Source organism: Centropristis striata, chromosome 2, assembly GCF_030273125.1.
Source record: "Centropristis striata isolate RG_2023a ecotype Rhode Island chromosome 2, C.striata_1.0, whole genome shotgun sequence".
NCBI classification, from domain to species: domain Eukaryota; kingdom Metazoa; phylum Chordata; class Actinopteri; order Perciformes; family Serranidae; genus Centropristis; species Centropristis striata.
In genome coordinates, this window is record NC_081518.1 from 10,923,113 (window position 1) to 10,951,000 (window position 27,888).

Sequence of the window (27,888 nt, forward strand, 5' to 3'; positions counted from 1 at the left end):
GGAACATATTGAGCAATAGCTTTATGCAGCCTGAGCTATTTATCTCAGTACCTGAGTTACCATGTAAAAACAAAAAAGGTAAAAATTAACTATTACACAGCTTTGTTGAATACTTGTGTCTGATTAGTCAATAACAGTGTTCTGTGGTTATTGGCAAGTTCTGACCCATGTCATGTTCAGTCATTTTAATCCGAGGTCCAATTAAGAGGTCCGGTATTTTAAAGCGGCAATGGCAAAAACATTTACATTCGGTTACTGAGGAGGAGGAGGAGCATGCATTCTTCATTGAATGGTTAATGGCTGATCCGTCAGTGCCATGCCATTGTTCCGACAGCCAAATAGTCTCAAAAGCTAACCATTTCTTAACCACATGGTTGTAAAATATAACATTTTTAAAGAAGTTACTAGCAGTCACTGGAGTCTAAAGTGTTGTATCCTTATATCTATAGCCTGGTAAGACCATCATATCACATGATCTCATTATTTCTGTTTGCTCTATGTGATAGTCTGGTCTTTCACCCATTCCACCTCATTTCAAGAAATTAAGATGTACACAGGCCAATCAGAGTGCACCATAGTTGACAATGTAAACAACCTATCAGGGACTTTGTTGGAGAGCGCCGAAGGAGTTTGTCTGTCAAGGCAAGTACTCCCTCCCAGCTCATGCCTACTGAGAGCACTTGGAAAGGCCAGACTATCACGTAGAGCGAACAGAACTGTTGAGCTCATGTGATAGGATGGTCTTACCAGGCTACGTCTAATATATGCCAGACCAATGGGATGTTGGAACAGTGAGCAGTCCCCAAACTATCCCCAGTGCTGTGTTTAATGACTGATTCATTGAAAAGACAATTTCAACAAACTGAACAGCACCTGATTGATGTCTTCTGCCCCGTAACACTAACTGTCAGAGAAGAAGGCTACAGGCTTTACGTTACTTGAGATACAGCTCCAACTGAAGAATCTAATGGGCTATGTTTTAAGCTGAAGCAATAAAATCATTTTGAAATCAACCCTTACAATGCATTCAACATTCATCTTGTTGGATGTAGCAGTGACTTGGAACTTTGATACTAAGCCAGTTTTGTTTTTTGTTTTGTGCATCAACATTCTGCAGAGAGCCTTATAGAAGAGAGATTTTCTGAAACATGTAAATTAATTCTTTCATGTTTAAAACACGTCTCATGACCATGAACTTAAGCCAAACCATTGATCGTACACAGAGCCTCCCGTCCCGATAGGCCGAGTGGGCCCACCTCTCTCCGCTGGGCCACGGCTTGGCTTGGCCTCGTCTTCAAAGGGTGGTGGAAATTAGTTTGTGTTCGGGGGGATTCAAATGTTCTGCCAAGGGCCTCATAGTGAAGCACAATTTGTTGCACTCCATCAAAAATGCAGGCATTAATAAAAAATGAGAGGTTACTGATGAGGTCAGTTAAAGCTACTGTTCTTAAAGTATCAAGTTGTTGTGAGACAGTGAATATTTCTCTGAGGGGCTAAAGCTTTCTGAGCAGACGTCTCCACGGTGATAACTTTTTTTGTTTTATATTTATGTAGGGCTTTCTGTAAGAAGTGTGTGGTATATGTTCTCCCTCTCTAACATTCCAGCATCAGTTAAAAAAGAACAAACATTTCAGTCTTTTTCCAGCATTCGTTTTAATGAAATTTCAGCTTTATTCAAGTTTAATTCCAATTAAATGATTCATTTTAAATGTCATATTCAGATATGAGCTAGTTTAATATTTTATTAATTTCATATTTTTTTTGTTTTCATACAGGGATATCACAGTAACACTTTTTTTTCCTTTTTTTTTTTTTTGCTATTTTAACAGTTGTTACTTAAGCTTTCAGGGGTTTTCTTGACTCTCTAATTTAACTTAACCTTGTGCGTTAGCTCCATTTAATTTAAGGCTTTAAATATCTGTCCAGATAGAGAATACCAATGAAAGCTTGTGTGGTTTACATTGTACATGTGCACCAGTCTGTGAATAGGTTTCCTCCTCATTTATCATCGTCATGCTTTCTACTTCCTCCTCGTAGGAGTGGGACTCTTCACTCCCCTTCCTGCAGCTGCCTTAGGAGCGGGGCTAGGAGCGGAGGGGGCGGGGCTAGGAGCAGGCTGGGTCTTGGGCTGAGGCATCTCAATGGGGAGTTTAGGAGGGATAATTGTTTTAGGGGTCAGAGTTGGTTTTGCCTCAGGGATTTTTTCTCCATGACGGTACACACTGACCTGGAGAGAGAGAGAGACAGAATAACACATGATGTTAGTAAAGCTTCTTTGCAATAATGTGACTGTTTGACTAGCAAATTCAAATAGAGAGCAGGAGGTAATAAAATCCATGCACTGTGCAAACTGGAAATATATACAATGCTATATGGATGCACTGCTTGCATCATGCTACATTAGCTACTGTTTTCTAAAAACCTAGGTCGTGGCTAAAAAAAAAAATCAAGCAGTTGTAACAGAACATTGTAACTGCATGGAAACACCAACTTGAGGCATGTTTAACATTAGTTAACTATGATCATCCAGACATAAGATGTCATTTTTTGATCCACGTTTCCTTCCATTTCTCTAAGTTTATTCTCCCCTTTATGTACTACTTTTTTTCTGGACTCAAACGTGTTCGTGGTTTTTACCAATTTGATTAATTCGAAAAGCCGTGAATTGCACAAATCAAAGCAATTTGACAGAACTCAGGTTCTGAGTGCTTGTTGACTCAGAACCTGCCTACAGTTGTCTGGCCTCCATTTAGAAAGTGCACCAATGTAGGATGTCAAATGAAAGAAGCTATTACTGTATTAACATGCATTCACTCAACTCTTTGTACGTCAAGTTTCCACACCTTTTATCAGAACTTTGTACAGTACCATTGAGTAAAGAACATTCTAGGTCAGTCTTTCCTTTTTTTCATGTTAAGACTGTCAAATCAGGGTCAGACAAAAATCACAAGGTCAAATATGAGCTTTGTAACGGCTCTGAGTTACACAAAAGTGTGATCACAAAAATACCTCCCTGTTGGGGCTGCGATGAAAAGACAAGATTTGTGCCACAGATGGTCAGAAAAATTTCACGGCTCTGAGTAAATCCATTCATTTGCTGTACACAGCAGCGACACTCACCACTATATCCACAGACTCCCCTCCGTATTTGTTCTGGACAATCATGGTATATCTGCCAGAATCCTCCATGGAAACACCTTTGATCGTCAGACAGGCAAACTTTCCCTGGTCCAGGGAGACCACGTACTGAAATATGAAATCAAAGGTTAAAGAAGTGAGAAAGCCAGCACAGGGAATTTAACAGGATTTAACATTTAAAACGCCTGTCACTTTGAGTTCTTTTTAGAAATTGATTTATCTTTTACTCAGAGCAGCAGCATGAGCTTTGATTACCACCTCACTTTAACAAAAACTGAGCACTGTTAGATGGGCATGATGGACACGAGGACTAATGATCTATTCCAGTCTATTGTCTATTCTAATCTGCTGTTAGCTCAACCATAATATGACTGGATTAAATGGCAATACAAATATATAGTCTATCTATACTTCTTGAGACATCAAGAACAAAACTATTGATGTTCGAAACTTTAATATATTTGTGTCGATGTTCTTCAGACACCTGAGACCAGATAGAGTATTCTGTGGGCATGAGAACACAGTCTTTTAATTTCTCTCTCTCATACAGTACCTGCACACTCATTTGCAAGGTCTAGCCATTAGTAAATTTTTTATGGAGTGGCACTCATAGCAGACTAATTATATTCCTATTAAGAGAAACACTTGCCTTTAATTTTGAGAAATTAAAAGCTCTGCTGGCCTAAAAATCGAATAGACAAAAAAGAAAGATGTTTGCAATTGATGGCCGTTTTTCTAATTAACATGTTATACAGTCTTGGATAATTGCTTTCATTTATTGGACCAATGTAGGCTAATCTGTGGGTTGCTAGTTTTTCTTTTATTGGATTGATGAAAGGTAGTTGCTGTATTAGGAAAAGGCACAATATTGGATAATTATAATTGATTTGTGACAAAATGTTAAAAACTGTTTTCCGTTATTCACCACCTGCTCCAACACACACACCTCTAGTTAAAGCTGTATAGTTTTACAATGACAGCTTTTCCTACTCTGAGTTTCAGTTCCATATTCTCTGGATCTGTATATATTTCTGTTTGTTTTTCTGTTAATAGCTTCAGTATCCTCTGTGGTAACGAGACAGGGGAGACACACTCCAGAGGTTTGGAAAACACATCACCAAGGACGTCAGTTCTTGTTTTAGACAGATTATTAGCAGGTGAGGGAATGAATAAAGAAGAGGGCAGACTTCAACACATATTCCACCTGGACCGCGGTTTCTCAAACTTAAATCTTCAAAGCCGTTAGGAGCCGCAGGATGCTGATGCTGTTGAAAGAGCTTCCACTGACTGGGGATAGGCTGTAGACTTATACTGGTTGGCAAGTAGGTCAATGAGTTTTGAGAGGTAGATTTGTTCTATTACCGATCCAGGAGTGTGCTGATAATGCTGACCTCACCTAAAGCATGCAGATCCCTCCAGTGAGGGATTGTAACTGCTGAAGTCTCCCCCTAAAAGCAGCTTGAGGTCCTTTGTTTCCCTTTATCCTTTTTACCTCAGCAGTAAATATGGACGCTATACAGAGACTTCCAGAGGTTCAATCTTTCAGCTTTCAACAAGTAACTAAAGTACATTAATGGGGTTCAATTTAATTGAAACATACACTACTTAGAAAGTACTTTGTTTATTACCACCTCCATATTTCATCCAGTGTTTCCTGAATCTCCTATTGAAATATTACTTTTTATTAACCTTCAATTACTTTACATTTGTTTGCATGTAATTTTAAAGCTAAAATGTCTTGTTCTGTCAAAAACACTTGCAATGATATCAGTACCGTAACTGTAGTCATGTTTGTACAGTACAGTGTGAGTGTGCGAAATACTGAAACACATTCAAAGCCACTGGGAGTAACACAATCCAGGAGATGTGTATTGAGTGTGGGATCCCCACAGCATCACTGGACAAGTTAATAGAAACACGATATTGCATTTGTGTCTGATTAATAAGGTAATTCATCATGGGAGAGAGAGGGGAGGGCTGGGTTTGGGAAGGGAATAAACAGCTCCAGCAGTCAGCAGCAGCGTGTAGCAGGTAGGAACCAAAGAAAAGAACGAGGCTCTTTGTTTTTGTCTTTTGGTGTGGCTGAAACATTTACCTGATCGTCAGGTTCAACATCTGCTCCGTTCTTCAACCATGAGACCTGAGGCTTGGGGTCCCCACACACTGTACATGTTAAACTCAGGGTCTAGAGGAGGATCAAAGATGACTTCTTAGACAAAAATGCACAGATTTATAGAGACTTAAATCACATATAGAGATGTACCTTCTTTTCCATAATGGTGACAACATCAGGCAGTCCTCCCACCACCTTACCACGGTCTGAAACAAACCAATGTCAGTTATTACCATTGCTTATTATATTGTTAATGACCTTTTGGTCTTATAACTAAACAATTAGGAGCTTTATGCTTTTTGAGACAACATCTAAATGATCATTTGTAAAGGGGCTGTACACGACATTCAGAACAACTATTTTCTATGTAAGGATATAGAGCAGTAATGGTGTCTAACTCTGTTAGCCACTGCCATTTAATTTCAGCCACCTCCATGATTGTGGTGTCAGGTGAGAGCCATGTGCAGACAATCCCAGCTTGGACTTAAAGTCGTTCACAAAGTCGCATACACCACCTTTTACTGTAGTAAAAGTAATTGTATTAAGCAAGGACACAAGGAAAAGCGAGGGACAAACTCACTCTTCTCTGCATAGGCCTCAGCCCTGAAACACACAGAAAATACAGTTAGAGAGCAGCGAAACTAAGTACAACACTGTAACTTAAATTGTATTTCTATGTAATATTTATCTTTCAAAATAAAACAACCACCAAATAATGATTAGAAGAGTATACAATTTAAGTCTGTATTGTAAATTGTGTAGGTTATTGTCTGTTTCCGCTACCTGCTCTGTTCACTGACCACACACATACCTTTGCCATTTTTGGCGTCAGTAGCAGTGGTCAGATGGTTTGCCACAAGCTATTCTGGGTTTAGAGCCAAACCACATAATACTGTAGTTAAGCCGGGGACTTATCAGAATCTTTTCTATGGGAAAAATTATAGTGCTTTGTAATCACTGGGTGAGGGCTGTCGGAGCAGCACGGGAGGACCAGAGGTCAGCCACAGGACCAGATGGCTCTGGGAACTCTGCTCTCCTCTCGGCATATTGATGCTCAATCAAAAGGGCAACAGGGTGTCACTTGATTCAATGTGTTTGTAAAATCTTGTGCTTAACTGTCTCTCTTTGAATGTTAATTAGAAAAGGGATTTAGACAGTTTCCACTCCGCATGCAGTGTTTAGTGTTTGGAGTTTCAATTGATTTTTCTAAATGGATTTGCAAAATTCAGTATGTGGGGTTTCACTTTGGCCCAATTAGCCAAAAGACCCAAAAGGATCTCTGTTACCTGACTGCTTCTATTTTCTAACATTGATTTTTTTTAGCTCAAATTATAATATTCTAGACTTTTTCATACAGCGATACTGAGGGGGGTTGAATTTTAGAAAATGGTCAGCATTTAAAAGTGAAATACAGGTATTTCACTTGAATGTGTGCAGTGCTTTTAACACAGAAAAGTACTAAAAAAAATGTAACAGATGAGTGACGGCGTTTCAACAGAACATTTCAATAGTAGGAGTTCAGGGCTATGTGACTGGTTAGAGTTGAGCCTTACCAACTGCTACAATACCCAATACAAGCAGTAGCTGCAATGTTTGCAAGCAGTACAGTAAAGCAGTGTCAGGGTAGATGGATCAAAAGAGTGGGCTGTCTATTGACCCTTTGAATTGATCGTGTGTTGGATGTACAGTACATGCATCTTGCTGTCATTAAAGTAAGTTTTGTGTGTGGTAGAAGCTCTGGCTGAGCGGGGCTGCAGGCTACTCTGACAGGATCGAGTAAGCAAAGTGTTTTGAATGTGGAGATTGAACTATAAATCAGTGTCATTTCTTGGAAATGTTATTTCTAATATTCAAATACAATAAACACCACTCAGTCAAAGTACCACATGTATTCATGGCAAACCGCTGTGCTTTACATCTTTTGAAACCATGATGAATAATATGGTTTTCAGTATATTAAAAGAAAGTATCCTGACCAATCATTATGCATTAGGTTCCAGGTGCTTGAAGTGGTGAAGAAGTATAAGTTTAAATGGGAAGGAAACAGTGATTTGTCATAAGTAGAGTTAGTCCAGCCAAAATATACACAGAAAGGCAGTAAGGAAGAAAAGAAACACATTGGAGAGTGTATTCTTACTTGAGTTTCTGGAACTCAGCGTAGGCCTTCTCATATACTGTAAAAGACAAAAGCAGAATTTCACGGTCACTGTTCATAACACTGAATAACACTTAGTTATTAAACCATATATATTGGTATAAATACAACCGGAAAGCTTCTTTTTTAAATATTTTTTATAAACCTATTTTCATTCTTTTAAGGGTTATTGTAAGTATTACTAATAAAAATTGTGTAATACAGTATACTGAAACACTTGCAAATCCCATACCACTGCAATCTCACTCTTCACTTCATTTTGGAGTAATTCTCCAATAAAAATCCACCTTGTAATGATAAAAAAAAAAACACTGAACCCTATCTTAAGATGTTGGTTGCTTCTTCATGAACAACCGCAGCAGTACTCAACTTTAATAAATGTCTGTTTTACATAATATGGTGTGAATATAAATATAGATATAAATACACTACATCTGGCATAGTTTAAGAACACACATGGGGAATAATGCAACATCCAATCCAGAGTTTTGGAGCATAATGGAAGGACAGAACTGACTCTGTGGTTTGAAGAGTTTCTTTGGATATTTTGATATTTTCTGCATGACCTGTCCCCGTAGGAATCAATGGTTACCATCATGAATTCAATACAGCTGCAGTTTTTTTTTGTTACAGAGGGAACTGTTTACAGCCAGTTCTCAAGCCTTTGGGGATAAGTGTTTGATACTCAAAAGATAGATTTGGGTTGGAGTATCACTTCATAGTCTTAAACTACACACTGAAGCCAAGAGCTCAATAAAAAAAAGTGATTGTGTTGTTTTCCAGCCACATTTTTTACAGTATTATCAATAAAAAGCATGAGTGACACCGAGAGAGAAAGAGAGAAGATACTGACCGTCACCACTGAGGTCCAGTGTGCGTTTATGTGAGTTTTCAGAGTTGGTGATAATGATTGAGTACGCTCCTTTATCCTTATCCACTGGCTCAATCACCTGTAAATAAATCAATAAATTAACAAACCCATAAACTAATCCCTGTCAAGCTGTTTATGTGGTTTAAACATACTCATAAATAATGAAATAATCTACCAGGTTATTACAATTATAAAGCCTTCTGACAAAAAGCAAAAGGAAGATATGCTGTTTAATTAATTTTAAAATGTATGATATTTTTTATTTATTAGCTACCCCTTCATAAGGTGAGGTTATCTGTCTAATTTGTCTCAAAGCTGCCCTGGTCTCACATCTACAAAGGCACCCTGAGGACTTTTAAGTAACAGTGCCACTGCCTGAGGGGTTTTATTGTCATAAAATTAGTCATGTATGATCCACCTAGCAGGATTATACTGTTCAGCATTGTACAGGAGACAATAATACCTCCATGGTTGCCATAGCAGGGGTTCCTCCAATCACAATCTTGTCACTGTGGGAGAGTTTAGTCTCACTGAGGAGAAGAGAGGAGAGGAAAGGTTAGTGAGGATGTGTGTGTGTGGAGTGTTTGTGTGAGAGTATGTGAAGCCTGTTGCGGAGGTAATGGAAAATCGTGTTTACATGCCTGCCTAATGTTACGCATAGCGATACCAATTTCTCTTTCTCTTGCTATCTGACGCTCTCTCACACACACTAACAGAAAGCACAGGGAGAGGTTAAATATCTAATCTCCATAATTTTTCTTCTTTGAATAATTGAATAACAGAAAGCCTCTACTTCCCCCTGTCACCTTTCTCCTTCTTTTTTTTCTTTTTGTCATTATTTCTTTCTCACTATCACTCTTTCCCCATCCCTCCACATTTTCTAATCTCCAGGGTACGACAGAGTGCTTTTAAGTGCAGAAAATCCTTGCTTCTCTATAGAAAATGATAGGGGTGGGATTTTTGTCACAAAACAGGGCCATTTTACTGCAATAACCAGGATAATGAAAACACTTGCCAACAGCCATCACAAGTTTTATTATGTTGCTTATTGTTTTTGCAACTCCCGGCAGTTTAACTTGAGAAAAAAAGCCAATAATGTGTTTGTGGTCAGCTTGTTTATAGGTAGACTTAAAAGAATACTGTTATTTCTGCTGAAACCACTGCTACGACTGCACAAACACAAGAGTTATTATCTCTGCCAAGCACAAGCCTGCAGTCATACACATTTGAAAAAAAAAAATAATGATATGATTTATATCGTCACTGACTGCTGACAAGTGATCAACAACTCCTTCAGATACATGGCAAACACATTTCAGTTCCTTGCTAGTTTGGCCGCAGGATCAAAAACGTGCCGGTGGAAACAGTGCTGCCATTAACGTTACTTTTTGTCATCAATTGTTGCCGAAGTAACCACTATTGCTGCTTTGTATCCGTTGTAGATGTCTTGGATGCATGGGAACAACTTTTAAAATGCTGTGTGTTTGGATTGATCAGAGCTTTGGTGTGCTATGGATATACGCTAAGCCTTGTGAGGCTCTGCACTGCACTCCACTGTACTGAGTGCACTTTTTGAGTAGTCATTATTTTTTTGTTCTTCATGCTGTTAGTGTTGTAGTGGCAGTAGTAGTAATGTTATAAGTGCAGTAGGGCTGGATATCGTTCAACAATTTCCGATACCTTGACTTTGATACATGTTCCTGAACAATATTTTTTTCTATACCAAATTTATAAAATCCCTTTTAACAAAAGCAAACAACAGCATTGTGATACAAATTTTTGTATTTTCAGCTCCTCCACTTTTGCACACAAACTGCAGTCAAGCCTATCAAAACACAACTGCACCCAGGTGAGCCCCAACTTTGTGCCTAACATAGTGCATAACTTTAAGGTGATATATTGGACAGCCAATCACCAGCCTTATTAGATCTTGGTACATGCAAGTTGCATGCTCATTGGCTCACTGGCGCTGATGAGATTTACTCTTTAGGTATTGAATGACAAGGCTTGTTTCGATATTCACTTAAAGTATCAAAGTTTGGTACCCAGCCCTAGTTTTTAGTATTACAAATATATTTTCTTACCCATGACACCAGGTGATGTTCATCTCTGAGGTGTAATACTTCATGTGACACTGCAGCTGAATGCCTGTTGCTGTGCAGTTAATCACCAGCTCTGCTGCACTGGCTCCTACAGGAGGTGATGGAGGTGATAGAGGTTGTGGGGGGACACATTTGAAATTAGATTCAGAGACATATTTTCCATCTGCTGCTGGATAACCCTGGCCTCTCCACGGTCACTACACAATGCACATTGCTTTAAAATCAAACTTTTATGTGCAGCCATTTGTATTATCTATTTTAGAACCTCTCTTTTTATGTAACCTTTATCCAGCCTGGAGAGCAGAATTGTATTAATGAAGCAGAGTGCAAATTTTGGAGTGCGGGTTGTTTGCATGTTGCATTCAATAAAACACTTGAAACAGCAGAAGCTTTGATAACTTCTTTTTTAAGCTGTTAAACCTAAAAAGGGAGTTTTATACTACACTATGTCTGTGTGGTACTTTGCTCAGTGCACATTACAAGTGTACAAGTGTGTCATCCACCTGGTCACATCACCATGGTTTCCCATTATCACAGTAATGAACCCTCTTCTCCTCTGCAACCACTGCTGTAACAGTTGCTGCAGAGCTGTCAAGTGACTGTCTCTTAAAATAGGAGTAAGATGCTCCTCCACACTGTCACTGTGACAGCGCAGTGGAATTTTAAAGTGATTTCACCACATGATGGCATGATGGCCAAATGCTTCCAGCATGACAACTTCTGCCACACGCTGATAAGTGCGTGTGTGTGTGTGTGCATGTGTAGCAGTGGGATTTTAAACCCAGAAATGTATCAGCCTGGTGATGGATCTACTAAATCTCCTATCAATGTGGTGTGATTGTGTTGTGTTAAGATAATTTGCAATTGATCCCTTCAGTGGGTAGAGGATGATGCTGGTGATGTTTAGTAGTGTTTTTAAAATGGATATGTGTTAGTGAGATAATTAATGCATGTGTGTGTGTGTGTGTGTGTGTGTGTGTATAAAAGGCAGATACCCACCAGCCAGTTGGCTGATCTTGTTTATGGCATCGTCAAAGACTAGGAGAGAGACAGAAAAACATGGGGTCAGGGAACGAGCCTGGGCAAGGAAAAGACACGATGCTACCCTCTTGTGGCTGCATTAAAACTTCAGTAAGGAAAAGTTCAAAAGAAAGATGCTTGTTTGTCTCCATACCCTGTGACTCAGTATCCCTGTTGTCATTATTTACCAATTAACTGAATATTTATTTTCTTTTGTGACATCTCAACTTAAATGAAATGCCAAAAAGATATGAAGAGCTCTATCAGTCAATCTCTCCCTTAAGGTCTGTTTAAATACTAACTAACCTCTAACACAGAGGATCTGATAAGGATGATAATATTCAGTTCTGTTGTCAAAACATGCAGAAGTTCAACTCTGAGGTAATACAAAGTACAAGTTTTTTTCACACAAACTTTTACAGGAAGATTAAAATTGATTTTTTTCATCAGTAAATACAGCCAGCAGGTGAGAGAGCTGTCACATGGCAAGAACTATTTTTATACAGTGGTTGGAAAAACAAAGTTGGGGTTTGTTGGGCTTTTTAAAAATTCATTAGTTTACCACATACAGATACAGTTTATACATTTGGATCATTTTTTTCCCCCCTGTCTCACACTTTTTAATGAGCGTCAAGCTCTTTTTCAGTTTATGCTCAGTTATAAAACCAGCCAGCCGGCAAGTCAGTGAATTATTTCCCTAATTAATCAGAAAGATGAATTAAGCAACACCAATATGTTTACCTTTTCCAGAGATGTCAATTTGGCTCATATCTTTTCCTCTGTCATCACTGATGGTGGCCTTATAAATTCCTGCTGTTTTCAGTGAAAACTGGAGAAGAAACAATAGAGGAAACACATACAATAGTGTAGGGGATGTAAAGAATGACTTGTTGATTATTAGATTTGGATACACTGCGAGGTTCATGTGTCCTTGTTTCTGGATCCTCAGAGAAACATTGCAGCATTTTTGTACCCAAATCAGTGAACAAAATGTAGCATCCATGCCTTGTCTTAGTATAGTCTGCTATGTGCATGTATAACCATGAATATAAATAATAGTATCATATACAGTTTAAGAGCATTTAGATGATCAACAGTACCAAAGTGAAATTACCAGTTTAATGGGCAGTTTACAGACTCCTGATCCCAGGTCAGGCTTCACATCAGGGATGATCTCTGTTTCTTCTTTGTACCAGTGGAACACTGACTCCTTCTTCAAGTTAGCGACCTGCAATAAAAAAACATAATCACATATTAATAAAACATGATTATCATCAAAAGGAAGGGAGGCTTTTGTTTTCTTTATAGCTTCTATATATCAGATCATCAAATCCCAATGGCACCAATTAAGTCTTTGACAAATCCAGCCCAAAACTGCATTTCTGCAATACCCCCATTAATCTGCCTCTAAAAGTTACTCATCAGTCCCAAATTTATATGTGTTGCACCTCATCTTTTCACTGCAACCAGGGCTATTTAACACCTGAATTGAAACAGAGCCATTAGAGGTGTTCTGAGTATATATAGTTCCACCTTAGAGAAACCTGTCAGCAATACCATTAATGCAGCATTCCTCAGATTTTATAACTCATTACCAGATGCAAATCCAACAAGTCAGTGATGTGTGGAAAGTTCAGTTTATGTGCTGAGATATCTCAGCGTCTGCACTTGGGGTGAGAGTAACTGGGCAGTTACTCTCACCCAATCTCACACATAAAAAATCCACTCTTTGCCTCAGGAGGACTTTGGCTTGTAGTCAGGTAAAAAATATATATTGTACCCTAACCTCTCACTGGGAGGCCTATATCTGCAAAATGGTTGATGCTTGAAAAGACGTTCACGTCTGCTGTGTATAGTCACAACACTCAGACACTTAATTTACTGCATATATCTCTTGTGTGTCTCTCTCATTCAAAATGCACTGGTTTGGGCTAAATTGACAAACAGTTTAAACAGATGTCGGCTTCAGATTGTCTTCAGGGATATAAACAACACTTTCAAAATTGTCTTAATTATGTGCTTCATGTTCACAAAGCCAAAACAAAGTCCTGACAGTGTAATTCTGGTTATTTTATTTATTTGGATAGCATTGCATTCTGCACTCAGCCTCTGAGAATGGCTAATCAGACTCCCATTTGTTTGGAGTGCAACAACTCAATAAGTATTGAGTGTGCCTGTGTTTACCTTGCAGACCAAAGTGACAGAGCAGTCATCTCCAACCTGCAGTGACAGGAACTCACTGAAGTGGGGACCTGTGGTGGATGAAGGCAGGAGAGAAAGGCCAAGGAAAGGCATGAGCTGAAAAATTACTTGTGGGTCCGTATTGTAAGCACTCTATTACCTTTTTTTGCACAAGTATGGTGTTAAAACTCTTATTAAAGCATCTACACTTGCACCTATGGCAAGTGTAATTACATTTCTAAATTTGGGACTTTTTTGTCATGTAGTGAGCCATTGTAGATGAGTCAATTGTGTGTTTTAAGGTTCTATGACCAATGCTGTTGACTTAAGGTATGGAACTTTTGGCCAAACTACCAGAGCGCATACAGGGCTATTGGGTATTCAAATATGTGAACAAGAACATAGGCTGATGTGTTGTCTTAAAGAAGTTATTCCAAACCTGATCAAAGTTATCAAACAATTCAGAGAGCTCATGGCTACAAAATTAATTACTTGAAATTATTGTTATTATTTTTAAAATAACAGTGAGCATCTAACTTCTAACACCAGCCATAAAGACATAATATGCAAATGCAAGAAAATGTTTTTACCTACAACACCTAGTGGTAAGATTCTGTACACCAGACTAGTGTCTTCTTAATATCAAACCGGTGTAAAACTGTTTACAACCCATATACTGAAAATGTTGTAGGTATACACCCAGAGAACTGTCAGTTCTTTAGCAGTCAATGATGATAGACTTTGGACTTCTTTAGACCAAATAAATGAATGCTCTCCATAGGAAGAGTATGTAAATACCATCCGTGAGGTTAAAGGAACAAAACAAAAACACAAACAATTGATCTGAAAATATAGAATCCTTTTTTAGAATTTTTAAATTAGAAATGGTTAATGAACCGGAGAATATTCCTCCATCATGAATGCCATCGCTATTGCTGCCACGTTGTTGTTTTTTTATATTGTTATTTCACATTGATCTAATAGCTTAACTACCCATTTGTATGTCAAACATAAGCACCTTTTGTTGTCTTTACATGTAAAAGCATTTTACGTGGCTCAAATTTTCCTTTCCATTATTGAATGTTTGTAAGAATCTTAGCAGAGTGGTGAGCTGGCAAAACAGAGTTGAAGCTTGCACAACCTTAAGAGAGGATGACGCTCTGTAATTCTTACCCTCCTTGACTCTGATGTACTCTCTCCTCTGGTATTCAGCCTCAGCCAGTGCTGCTTTGAAAGCTGTGTGCAAATACAGATACACATAAACAGATGATAATTAAAAGATCAAAGTGTTCCCAGTAGCTATACATCCTGTCACTGAATTAGATAGCTAATAGTCCTATGTATGAGAGTGGAATATTCATTTATAAAATCAAGCTTCTTTATTTGAATCTCTGAGTGTCCTTCATACTTAACAGCTTCAAACCCACCTTTTATATTATATATTTATCAGCTGAATACATTTCCATAATGTGGTCTCTTATGCAAGAGATGCATTAAGAGAGCACATATATACATTATACTACATCCAAAAGGCTGTGCTCATTCTGGCTAAGGCTTGACAGCAAATCCACAGATTAGTAAGGATGAGAATAAGAATGTGAAAATGGCCTTTTCAACTTACTAAATCGGTAGCTACAATGGCAAAAAACGTCATTCTTGCCTCGATTATGGTTGCAGTTATATACCTCTTACAACGTCTTATTGTTCACCATTCTTTAGGTACATTATATTTAGTTCTAGCAGTGTTGTGCTAAGAAATCAGACTTGGCCTCTCTTACCATCGCCAATCAGAACCAGTGAGCTCTGTCCTTTGCCGCCGCCATCTGTGATCTGGCAGGTAAATGTCCCCTCATTTTCGTCAGTGAAATGGTCCATGATGAACTCAATGATACCTGTAGCGACGTCATGGCCCATCTTGTTGGGCTGCAGAAAAATAGAGATGATGGTTGTATAAAAAAAAGAAAAAGCTATAATATGCATGAAAAAAAGACTTGGTGAATGTGGATATTCTTTTTTTAACCATGACGTTAATGTTGCAACATGTAGCTGACTGAATCATGGGCAGTGCACATTGTGGGAAGACTGACATTTCCTTCAGCTTGAAGCCAGAATGTCATTTTTTTCCATTCTCACTACTGTGTGTCCATGCCTGAAACTACAGTGTATCTTACAGCAGCTCCAGACAGTTCCTTGTTGTTGGCGAAGAATTTGTAGGTGACATTGGAAGAAATCTCTTCAGCCTGCAGCCAGAACCTCATCCTGCCTCTCTCCAAAATCTTATAGGCCAACTCTGATTTCAGGGGGATGACTGAAAGAAGGAAAGAAGAAGAAAAGGGATAGTTAGTCTTGTTAACATATAGAGGAGAGGAGAGGAGAGGAGAGGAGAGGAGAGGAGAGGAGAGGAGAGGAGAGGAGAGGAGAGGAGAGGAGAGGAGAAAAGTGGTGAGGCAGGTGATGCAAAAGCAGGTAAGAATTTTTTGGATCAAATAAAAAGAGAAATGCGCTCCCAAAAGAAGAAAGAAATCTAGAAGGTTCAAAGCGAGTCAGAACAAAGCAAAATGAAGGCGTGAAAGGGAGAAACGGATAAATAGAGAGAGTGCGTGAAACAGATTAGAGGCAGTGGAGAAAAAGTGTAAAAGAAGAGAGATTAAAAGGGACAGAGAGATTATGAGAGATCGAAAGAATCAGCCAAAGGTACCTACCTGGGTGTCTGATTTCATAGCTGAGTGCCAGCATCTTTGCCAACTCTGAAACATAAAGAGACAGCTTATTCATTTCATGCAGCTGTGGGCACAAACAAGCAATTAATATGCATCTTACACTTTTTACAGCGATGTCATTTTATCATTCTGATGGGAGCTTTAAGTCCGGAGTTGGAGAAATCAAAACTCAGATAAATACACTCAGCAAGACTGAAACAAAAATAGCGATATGGAAGACATAGTCATTATGGCTGGTTATTGGGGCCTTCTCAAAGCCCTTTGATATAAGTGTAAAAACAAAAACAAATGGATACTAGTAGTTTGAACATTTTTAGAAGTAAGGCTGAAAAAACTGTGGGCCAAATGGGAAGCAATGAGTGTACAGCGCACTGAATAATAATAGTATAGCCTGGTAGCGTAGTGGTGCAATAGCAGGAGAAATATTGTGAAATTTCCTGACAGAAAGCCCTTTGCCATGAAGACGTGGTTTTAAAACACACAGACTGCCCGAAGCTGGGAGAATTTTTTTTAGCAATGTGCTCTGCTAGTGTTCATCTGATGTGTATTAAAATTGTTTGTGTGTGATCGTTTTTAAGCACTGTCTCGTTGCTTTCATCTTTATTTCATCCTACACATCGCCTCAGTTCTTTGAAACACAAGTGTAGTTTTGATGTGTCTATGTTGCAGTACAGATGTTCAATGATCAAGGCATGAAAGATACTCCATGCTCGTCTTTAACAGCTTGAGGAAATTCATATTTAATGTCAATAAATGTAATGCTGACGATAGAGATGATACTATAAACAATTCGAATTACAGGATGTCAACAGGAATAAATAATCTGTCAGTCTATGTAAATAACAACAGTAAGGGTTGCAACAGAGACAATTTTTAGTATTGGATTTCTACACATTTTAAAAGCACGACTTGGGCTGGCTTTATAAACACCAAAGCTACACTGATACAGTGACTGGTAAATCCTACCTTCAGCAGTGATTGTGTAGCTGGATGACACTCCCATTGTGTTGGTGACAGAAACAGAGTACGTGCCGAAGTCCTCTTTTTCTGCGTGCTTAAAGATCAGTTTAGAACTACAATGCAGGGCAGGAGAGAGACACGGAGAGACACATGATGATCATTTAAGATTTCAAAATCCATTTTCTGCTGTATCCAACTGTCTACATGTGTACACAAATATGTGTATGTCTGTGTGTGTTTTGTCTTACTGGCTGCCTTCAGTCTTAACCATGACTTCTTTGGAGAAATCTGTAATTTCTTTATAATCCTTCTTCCACATGAACTGAGAGCCCTCGTTCATCTGGCAGGACTCGAATGACAGAACAATGTCACCTGTCTTCTCATCCACACCACAGGACATCTCCTGTGCGCCTTGAATACAGAAAGACAAGCACACATAAAGTCATCTTTTTTAAAACTGCACTCATTTCAGTGTTCAAAAAAGGCAAAGAAGGGTTTGTCGGTACATTTTTTTATATTTCAGTAGGTTTTTATTGTAACTGTACTCCACTCTCCACTTTCAGCACTTTGAAAAAGAGTGTGTCATTCCAACTTTGCAAAGCCATTTGGTGACTATGTTGTGTATATTTTCATAGAGGCCTTCTTCAGAAGTTGATGATGAAAATTTGATCATCTTCGACTGAGTGTAAAAGTTACCTTCCACAGCCTTAGCAGTCACGGGGTCAGAGGCCATTGAGGCCATACCCACTCCTGCAGCATTGACTCCACGCACACGGAACACATAGCTAGTGCCCATCTCCAGACCTGTTACCTAGGAAGCAAACAGACAGGAAAAAAAATAGTGTAGCTCCACAATAACTGACATTTACTATTGTTGATTTTTGAGGTAACTTATTTGCCACATGAGAGAGTGGCAACAGTAGTTTATTCTGTGATTCAACAGCTGCTGCAGCTAATATGTGCAAAATGTATTGTCATAAACTTATTGGTTAATAAACATAATTTATTAACCAATCTTTACTGTTTTGCAATCCATGTTTTATTAGGCCATTACATATTTTTTTAATTACACAGTAATCAAAGACATATAATGTTGATATGTTGACTTACTTGCCTGTGCCACATGAGATCCAGTTGCTTCTACTTTTCATTCTGAAATACAAGCATGCCCATCTACCTTCTTTGCTGAGCTCAGCCCGTAACTGTTTATTTGTCCACTAGATGTCAGTGTCTCACAGTTTATTACACTGGAAGTGGATCACTGCATTGTACAACAGGGTGATAAAGACTATGGGCTGGTTCAGAAGGCTCAAATATGATTTATGGAAGTTATTATTAACATAAGCAACATACAATGTAGCATCTGGATCACAAAACAGTTGTACCTTGGCAGTGAATATGTTACACAGGCTTCTACTTCCACAATTTGTTACAGTCGGGTTATAAACAAGCTTAAATTAAATTATATTAAGTTATATATATATTTTACACTTTGTAATAAATGTCTGATCACAAAAAACTGAATTGTTAGTCTATAAAATCTAAAAAATTGCAACTAATCAATCAGCTTATTATTTTAGCTCTAATGACAAACTGCAATTTAATTAGATAATATTTTATGGCAGGATCTCAGACAAATAACCATACTGGTAACCATCAAATAAAGAAACCATAAACGATATGAAAGATAATCTCACCTTGAGGAAGCGGTGACTGGCAGCTTTTTCATTGGCTGTGGTCCAATCAGAAGTGCCCTTCTTGGCGTACTCAACATGATAACCTGTGATTGGTCCAGAACCAGTATAGACAGGCTTTTTCCACTCAACAACAACTGACTTATCTCTCACTTCACAGAAAGTCAGGTCATAGGCAGGGCCTAAAGTATGCACAGAATGAGAGAAGAAGAGACACAAACCCATAATTACATTTCTGTGTATGTCAACATTTTACATTCACTCTCTTCCTTCTGATACTCAAGGCTCTTTAGGAGACAGATAGATAAACATTAATATGTTTAGGCTTTGTGATTTTTTGGAAAGTTTCAAAGTTTGACGGTCTGTCAGAAGATGACATCTACTGACCAGGCTCGGGCATAGTCCAGGCCTCACAGGTGAAGTCGGCTGAATGTTTGGCAGCTGGTCCAAGGCCAGCCAGGTTGGCTGCATACACCTGGAACTGATAGACTGCTCCCTCTGTCAAGCCTTCCACCTGTTAATAAATAATAACATGGTTACTAATATCATCTTTATCTTAAACATAATGGGAAAGTAGTGAATAGTTGTAGTGAATAAGTGATGACCAGAATTTTTTTTTCGGATTTGGAAAAATCAAACTATAGTTTAATAGGTAGGTACATTGCTTAAGCTTTATTGTGGTAACATAGAACAACCAACTGAAGTACTTTTATCCAATTTCTGCCAACATTGTTACTCCCCCTTCAGTGTATTTTGATGCTTTAAGTGGTAGTTGCTCAAAGTGTGGCCCGTTGGCCCTCAAAAATATTCTGTGAACCTGACATGAAATGCATATATTTTAATAATTCACGGACATTTTTAGTACTTTTAGTTTTAGTTTTTCACTTTCATTAGGTGACATTTTTTATACCTTACTTCGCGACTGAAGAAAAAGAAAAAATAGATACATTTATTACTTCATTGGACCTTGGGGGACAGACAAACTGATGTGCATTATCAGCAAACAGGTGAATTTGGTGTTCAAGGAATTTATCTCAATCACATGCTGGCTCCCTAAATTGTCACTTAGTCATCAAAACTTTGATCTCCTTCTTTTAAGGTAAGCTCAACCACAGATATTATTGTACCTTATAAAGTCTCTCTGTGACGGGTGGGATGTTAATCTCCCTCCACATGGTTGTTCCACTGCGTCTTTTGTCCACATAATAGTCCTTGACTTTTACTCCTCCAGAGTGAAGAGGCTTCTTCCAGTTCAGAACCATTGAGTGGCCGTCACAGTTCAGCAATGCAATGTCATAAGGAGCAGAGGGGTTGGCTGAAAAGGCAGTACAGAAATTATACTTCAGAATCATCAAAATAATAATCACAAGCCAGCAGCAAGACATTAAAAAACAAATAATCATTGTCGTCAATAACAATAATCAAGAAATATGTCAATACTGACTGAGGGCAGCCTTAACGGTCAGAGGTGCAGACACTCCTGGGATTCATCACTAAGACCCAACTCATTGATCGCCTGGACACGGAACATGTAGGTTTCTCCTGTTGTCAGACCGCTAACCACAAACCTACAGAAGCAGAATCACATGCATGAGTATGGCCTTTTGTATGCCAAACAACAATTAAATAAAAAAACAGGTTTTTTTATTTGGTGGTAAGCATACTTGGTGTTCTTGCGAGGTTTGTGATTGGCTGAAGTCCAGTCCTTTGACCCCTTCACGCACTGGTCGATGTAGTAGCCAATCAGCTGGTTGGGTTCTTTTGGAGGAGCCCACTGGATGAGGACAGAGGTGTCTGTTTCCCTGGTAGAAATCACCTGTCCCGGAGCAGATGGCACACCTGAAGACAAGGAAAAATAGCAAGTGTAAAAATATACCGGAAATGTTAAATGATAATGTGTAGAGTGTAGACAGTGTAGAAATCTTTGTCACAATAAAAAGTAATGGACTGAAACAGACCTTTGAGTTCCAGTGTCTCGATGGTTGTAGTTGGCTCTGATGGCTCGCTGGTTCCATAGATATTAGCAGACAAAACTCTGAACTTATATTGTTTGCCCTCCGCCAGGTCAAAGACGGCGTAACGGGGAGAGCGAATAGGAACCTTAGTGTTAACACGCTGCCATGTACCACTGTCTGTCTGGCACTGTTTGGAGGAGAGAGAGAGAGAGAGAGAGAGAGAGAGAGAGAGAGAGAGAGAGAGAGAGAGAGAGAGAGAGAGAGAGAGAGAGAGAGAGAGAGAGAGAGAGAGAGAGAGGCATGTTGTTACTATACATCCACACATGCTTGTTACTTTGCTACAGTTTAAGCTGCAGCATCTGGACTGATTGGGTATATCGTTGTTTCTTTGATACCAAGATTGAAGTCTTTAACACAAAAGTCAGCTGTTGAAATGAAAATTGTTTGTCCAAATATAGCAGTGTAGAGACTAGACATCTGATGAGAAAGAGGAGTACCACAAATGTATGCATGCAGCCACACAAACACAACAGTAGTATAGTAAACTAAAAAAAGTTAAAATAGTATAGTAAATAAAGTATAGTACTCAAAGCAGCATTATGTGCCATTGTTTATTACCTTTTCCAAGAAGTACCACATGGGAGCCTTGCTGTGATATGCAGGAGCTTTCCAGCTCAGGACAACGTATGTCCTGTCTACTTCTGAGGCAACAATTCCTGATGGAACACCTGGGGGCTTTCCCTCAGCTACACACACACACACACACACACACACACACACACACACGGATTACAAAGTACACATTCACAATTGTACTGTAAAAAAGTGTATGAGAAGTATCTTTTGGATATTACAGTAATACATACATAATGTGTCAATTTCAGTAAAATCTCACCTTCAACTTCATCATAATAAGACACAACATCTAGTTTTCCTCCAAGTTTTTTGGCTTCAGGAAAAAAACAAAAAAAAACAATGTTATCTCCAATCTGCTTTATGTTCCTGTTGAAGTTTGTGCTTCATTTATTGTTTATTTGGTAAAAATGTTTGTTCAGCTAGAGATTGGATGTGTCATGTCATGTGATATGTCAGAACTTATTTGCCAATGGCATTTCCATATTTATCACATCATTTAGCACATCAAATTTTACCATCTATACCTATACATCATAATACACTTACAAACACAGCTAGTGACTACAGGGCACATTTCTTCAAGGCTGCAGGTAATGTGTTGTGTATATAGAATTTTTTTTTTTCTCTACTAATCCAGTTAAACTCACCATGGAGTCTCTCAAACTCAGTGGGGTCCAGTGCGGCGATGGGGTCAGACATGCGGGATGCTTTGCTGATTCCATGTGAGTTGACTGCTCTGACTCTAAAGTAGTAAGAGTGTCCCTCAAACAGTCCAGACACTGGGTATTTACAAATCTTTATGGGGTGATCATTGCACTGGGTCCAGTTTTCAGTTCCGACCTCACATCTACAAAATGAAAATAAAAAAGAGATGGAGAAAAGGAGAAAAGTTTGACATTTTTAGGGTAGAGCTTATCATTTTTGGACAAGTAAATAAAAAAAGTTCAATGTAGGAAAAAAGAGATTCCCTGTACTGTACCTAAGGACAATAACCCCTTCAATCACACAGATAGTCAAGCTATGTGGTGACTTACAGTAATCAGTCTTTATGTTGGTCAGTTTATCTATTTATGGTGTTTGTATCAGTAACTCCTACTTGTCCACAAAGTATCCAAGGATTGGTCCCTCTGTGGTGGTATTTGGGGGCTTCCATGACACAATGACATAGTCTCTATTGGCATCGTGGATCTTGATGTCCATAGGAGCACCAGGTGCGTTAGTGACTGGGGGAGGACCATCTACACAGGAGGTGACACAGTGACATTTAAATAATGATAAAAGTATACAAACATTTAAATGAGTAGAGTAACAGAGTTCTGTGAAATCATGCATCACGTTAGCAAATCAATAAACAATAAAAACCCAGTCTGTGTTACCTGCCACAGAGATAAATGCACTGTGTTCTGCAGTGCCTCCTTTAGTGACCATGCGTAGTGTGTACAGGCCTTCATCATCTTTGAAGAGGTTCGGAATAGTCAAGGTGGAGACTCCTCTGCCAGTTTCAATCTTCACCCATTTAGAGTCAAACAGACGCGTTTCTGGAAATGAGACCAGATCATGAATTCAGTGTCCCTCCATGCATAATTCTTAGAAACCTCCATTCTTAATTGATGTAGCAATATGTTTCTATAAATTATACATGAGGTTTGACTGTATATAGCGATGTTAAATATAAAAGATGAACCACTTTAAATATGCTTTTATCCCACATGGTACCTTTTATGTAATGTCTACAGACACACAAGGCAAATTAAGCTACTTCTGAACTGAGGCTATATCACTAGAGTCTATTTAACTACTTTCACTATAATTAATTAGCAATGAAAATAGTGTCCGTAGCATATTCCCATTTTTCCACTGCTGTGCCTCTGGCTGCATGTCGACTAGATTGGGTCTGGTATTCATAGTGGCAGGCAGTATATATTACCAGCAATTAAAGTGTAATTACTTTGTCATAAAAAGCTACTTTATAACAATTACCATCTCTATACCACTGTGCCTCAGGCTGCAGGTTGGCCAGGTTGGGGCTCAGGGTCATGGTAGCAGTCAGACTGGCAGATCCTCCCTCAGTGGCAAACACTGGGCCAAACTTATCCACAAAAGTAATATGGATTTTAGTGTAATGGATCTTGGGAAGCATGGCAGCTGAGAGATTGGGAATAAGAAGCAGAGAGTGAGAGATGGATGTAAAAAGGGGCTGGAGGTAACTGCTTGTTGTTTAACACACTGCTGTGAAAAGAGACAATTGGTAAATGGGAGAGAACTGAAAGACATCAAAGGGCCCTAGGAAAGATGTGGTACCATATGTGAAGAAAAAAAACAGACTATACAATTACAATACAAATACAAATATACAAATATACAACTAACAATTACATAGATGGAAAGAGTCTATTTGGAAGAATGAAATTAGCTGCTTCATCACAACCAAGATTAAATCAATAAAAGAGAGACATATTTTTATAGCCTAGTAGTGACACTGATTTTGGAATTTCTGGACCTATTTAGAGCGAGCTGGTGAAGGTAACTGAGATGCTTACCTGTGAAAGGCAGCCATGCATATGAACAGGACTCATCTTCCTCCTTGAACCCTATATGGTTAAAAACATACCAAAAGTTCATAATTATTAACAGCAGCCAGTTGTAATAATAAAGCAAGTTGACAAGCTACACTGTAAAAAATGTCTGTAGATTTTACGGTGAAAAACTGCTAAACCATGACAGTAAAAGACGTAAAATGATAAATGAGTTAATTCAGTTTCAGTAACAATGAAACACTGTAAATGTATAAATCAGCCAGAACAGTATTTTTACAGGTTTTAAATTAAAAAAAAAAACATTACTCTATTACTGTAAAATACATTGGCACCGTGTTTGTAACAAAAAGCATCACTGTAATTTTTGCATTTATTTTTTGTAAAATACTTTTCTCTCACTGTTAAATGTACTAAACACCATATCTCTAACAGAAATATACTGTAATATTTAATGGTAAAATCTTTAATTTATGCGGCATTTATAAAGTATTTTCTTGTCAATTATGTGTCAAATCTTTTGATGGAAAAACCTTTTATTCATACGGTAAAAAATTGAATAAATGCAATCTTAAACGTGAAATCAACAGTGTCAATATCTTTTTACCGTAATATTAGAAAAAAAGTTGCACCGTATTTATTACGGTAACATTCTGGCAACCACAGCTGCCAGTTTTTTACCGTAAAAACGACAGGTTTTTTTTTTTACAGTGTAACAGATGGCAGTAATGGAAATCTGTCAGCCTCAAGCGTGCAGATATAGATCCAAGTGTCTTAGCTAAATTCAAAGTTGCCGTTAAAATTCCAGTTGTTGTGAATTGAACAATCACTAGAGATGTTAGAATGTATCTTGACATAACGGATATTAATTAACAACGCTGAATCTGGGCTCTGCCAGAGTTCATTAAGTTTACATTCAAATGTCTTGTGTCCAAAAAGTATGTTAGATATAGATTAATCTTGAGTGATGGGTTAAAGCTTCCATTGTGCATTAATAACACCTCCAATACCTGAATGTAATTTTATTTTTATTTTTTTATGGAACCCACAGACACCCACTTGCAATTGGTAGTGCAAGCCAGAACTTGACAAGTCTGGCTTGAATGCATTCAGACCTTACAACAGCACGTAGAACTGTATGATAAACAACAAACCACAACAATCGGATACAGGGTAACGAGATTATAGGACTTACTCTTCACGATGACGGAGGCCTGAGTAGAGGCCTGTCCACGGGAGTTACAAGCCACAGCAGTGTACTGGGCGGTATCATCAGTTGAGGATCTATAAATACAGTGAAAAAAACAATGAAAACAAAAGTTTCTGGGTCAATATATCATTCAGGATTCTGACTGGTGTAAATGACACAATGATTCAGCATTTATCCTTGAAAGGCTAGGTTCTTAGTCACCTTATATGAGGTCTTGGGTGTTTATGTTAGTCTAGTAATGTTTACTGTCATCTGTAAAAAATGTGCAAAATGCAGACATACCAGATGTATTGTATGCACAAGGATATACTCCAAGAAGACTAACTATCAACCACTGAAGTAGTGCCAGTGGGGAATATGCTTTTACAAGCTGTATGAAATGAATGCGCCAAATGAGCAATAATTTAAATGCACCATGTTGCCAGGGATAATCAGCAGCTGAGTAGACGAAAAAGACTGAGCAAAGCTCCGTAAAAACATACAGTAGGACCTGGTTGGATAGATCCTTTGATAAGACTTGGCATTTGAGATATTATTTGGAGAAAGTGTCACAACACTGTAACATAACCCTGTCTTCTTTGTGAATAGACAGCAGTGCTTTTCAGTCACAACTGGTTACATTTCCAGGACATCTTCACAAAAATGCTTATTTTACAAGCTGCAAAATGCATGCTTTGCTCATGTTCCAGGATATAGGACATTACCTTCTGTCTCTTATTGTTTGCATGTTTCATCTAAGTCCTGTTTACATGAGATGTTGTTGCCTTTGTTTGCTCCAGAGCCTTACAGATTTCTTAGCAATCTGCAAGCAAACTGCAGAAGCTTCTGATCTAGACAATCAAGTTTAGTTCTCAGATGGAAAAATCAATTTTCAGACTAGTGGGAGAGATGTAGAGAGAAAGACCAAGTGGGCTGCAACAGGGCTCAAAGTCATGTTTTGGTCTCACTCTACACTGCCATACATTCATGAAAGACCAACAATTTCTGAGTTCTTGTTTCTTTCTCTCTTTTATCCTTAAAGGTATATTGTTTTTATTTAAGTAGGGTTGTATGAGCTACTAATCCATTGACATGCTCCCAGTTTGGAGAAGCAGACAGGAGCACTGACATGGAATCTAAGGTATTTACTGCTGTGGACGGGAGCTGCAGCAAAATATATTTTAGCCACATTAAAAAAAGGCCCACCTAAAAAATCCATTCCAGTTTAAGTGTACAATATATTGAGAATATTTTCACTGCTTTTCTTTGCTGTCAGACATCCCTTTCCTTTGGTATTACATTTTCTCAAGTAGAGCTGTCATATTCCTATGCATAACTGTGCATGTATTTCTCTGCAATTCTGCTGTTTGAGTCAGACTTTCCAGTTTCTGGTCACCACAGCAAATACAACAAATCAAAAAGGAGTGATTATGACAACAGTGATGAAATGCTGTTCACTGTGGAGACAAGAGGATACCTTAATAAATAAGAGTATACAGAGAAACAACTTTTGCGGAGGTAGACTGAACAGGCCCAAAACTGGAGGCCAAGAAAAAGGTGCCCTGGTGGCAAGGTATAGCAGTGAAAGTTTTCTAAATATATCGTACCCTGATATTGATTTTTAGGTGGGCCTTTTTTAGATGGCAGTAAATAGCTTCACTTACATATAGCTCAGCCGACTCCAACAAACTGGAGACGTGCCGACTACCATCTACTGTAGGTAATACTCTGACTGCGGATAAGTACCTCACACAACCCCACACAGAAATCTCAATTATCCCTTTAAGTGTCTTTATCTTTCTGTCCCTCTCTATATCTCTTTCTCTTAATGATGCTCTTCTTACCAACTTTTCCACAACCTCGTATTACACCAGTATCAGCTAACTTGGGAATTTCAGCCCGTGCAGAATGCAGAGGCTGGTGAAGTTACAAGAAGATGAGTCTCTGACATTACTGGTGGAAGTGACTAGTGCACATTGCAGCAGGGAACTGCAGGGAGAGCAGCAAATGTATTAATCATAATAGCATTCAGTAAGTCCTTCAAATGTAGAGAAATGTTTGTTTGTGTGTGTGTGTGTGTGTGTGTGTGTGTGTGTGTGTGTGTGTGTGTGTGTGTGTGTGTGTGTGTGTGGGTATGATTATGGGCAGTCGGAGGCTGGTGTACAGGAATGCCATGGTGAAAGAATGAGAATTTGGGGGGGATGGGTTCTGCATTACAACAAGCTGCTGGTAATTTGTAATTCAAATTAGATTTATCCTCTAAAGTCTTCCAGACTATTTTTAAACTTTGGATACTATCACTATTTTTGACACTTAAATCACACAACATTCAGTGAAATGGTAATCTATCTAACAGTCTTGTGAGTTTTATCTACAAAGAGTAATTGCTGTTGGCTGAACAGTGTGTAAGTAGCAGACAGACAGATCTAAAGGTGACTGGATCCATGGCGAGAGTGATGACTGAAAGAATCCTGGAGGATCACGTAGCACTGAGGTCAGCACTCAGAACAGCTGAGCTTCCTAAGACTGGAGGGAGAGCAGTCAGTCAGCTGACTCTGACGTTATTACTCTAGTTTGAATTTGTGTGGCGATCCTGATGGGAACCGACGAGAAGAGACCG

General features: G+C 38.6%; 1 protein-coding gene across 1 annotated transcript in view; it reads right to left on the reverse strand.

The window, feature by feature from the left end:
• Positions 1–2,020: 2,020 nt before the first annotated feature.
• The window catches only part of LOC131984178 (myomesin-2-like), a 44,528-nt gene continuing 18,660 nt past the window's right edge, over positions 2,021–27,888 (reverse strand). The window contains 35 exon segments of the mRNA XM_059349085.1: positions 2,021–2,227; positions 3,121–3,246; positions 5,234–5,323; positions 5,402–5,457; positions 5,832–5,854; positions 7,389–7,425; positions 8,260–8,356; positions 8,741–8,807; positions 10,362–10,467; positions 11,379–11,417; positions 12,141–12,228; positions 12,514–12,627; positions 13,584–13,651; positions 14,754–14,816; positions 15,359–15,503; positions 15,752–15,888; positions 16,283–16,327; positions 17,267–17,373; positions 17,509–17,671; positions 17,957–18,071; positions 18,958–19,136; positions 19,342–19,468; positions 20,082–20,269; positions 20,399–20,429; positions 20,432–20,522; positions 20,619–20,793; positions 20,913–21,096; positions 21,528–21,655; positions 21,805–21,858; positions 22,193–22,392; positions 22,642–22,783; positions 22,922–23,083; positions 23,526–23,690; positions 24,086–24,136; positions 25,275–25,363. Coding sequence (XP_059205068.1) covers positions 2,021–2,227; positions 3,121–3,246; positions 5,234–5,323; positions 5,402–5,457; positions 5,832–5,854; positions 7,389–7,425; positions 8,260–8,356; positions 8,741–8,807; positions 10,362–10,467; positions 11,379–11,417; positions 12,141–12,228; positions 12,514–12,627; positions 13,584–13,651; positions 14,754–14,816; positions 15,359–15,503; positions 15,752–15,888; positions 16,283–16,327; positions 17,267–17,373; positions 17,509–17,671; positions 17,957–18,071; positions 18,958–19,136; positions 19,342–19,468; positions 20,082–20,269; positions 20,399–20,429; positions 20,432–20,522; positions 20,619–20,793; positions 20,913–21,096; positions 21,528–21,655; positions 21,805–21,858; positions 22,193–22,392; positions 22,642–22,783; positions 22,922–23,083; positions 23,526–23,690; positions 24,086–24,136; positions 25,275–25,363 — 3,859 coding nt within the window.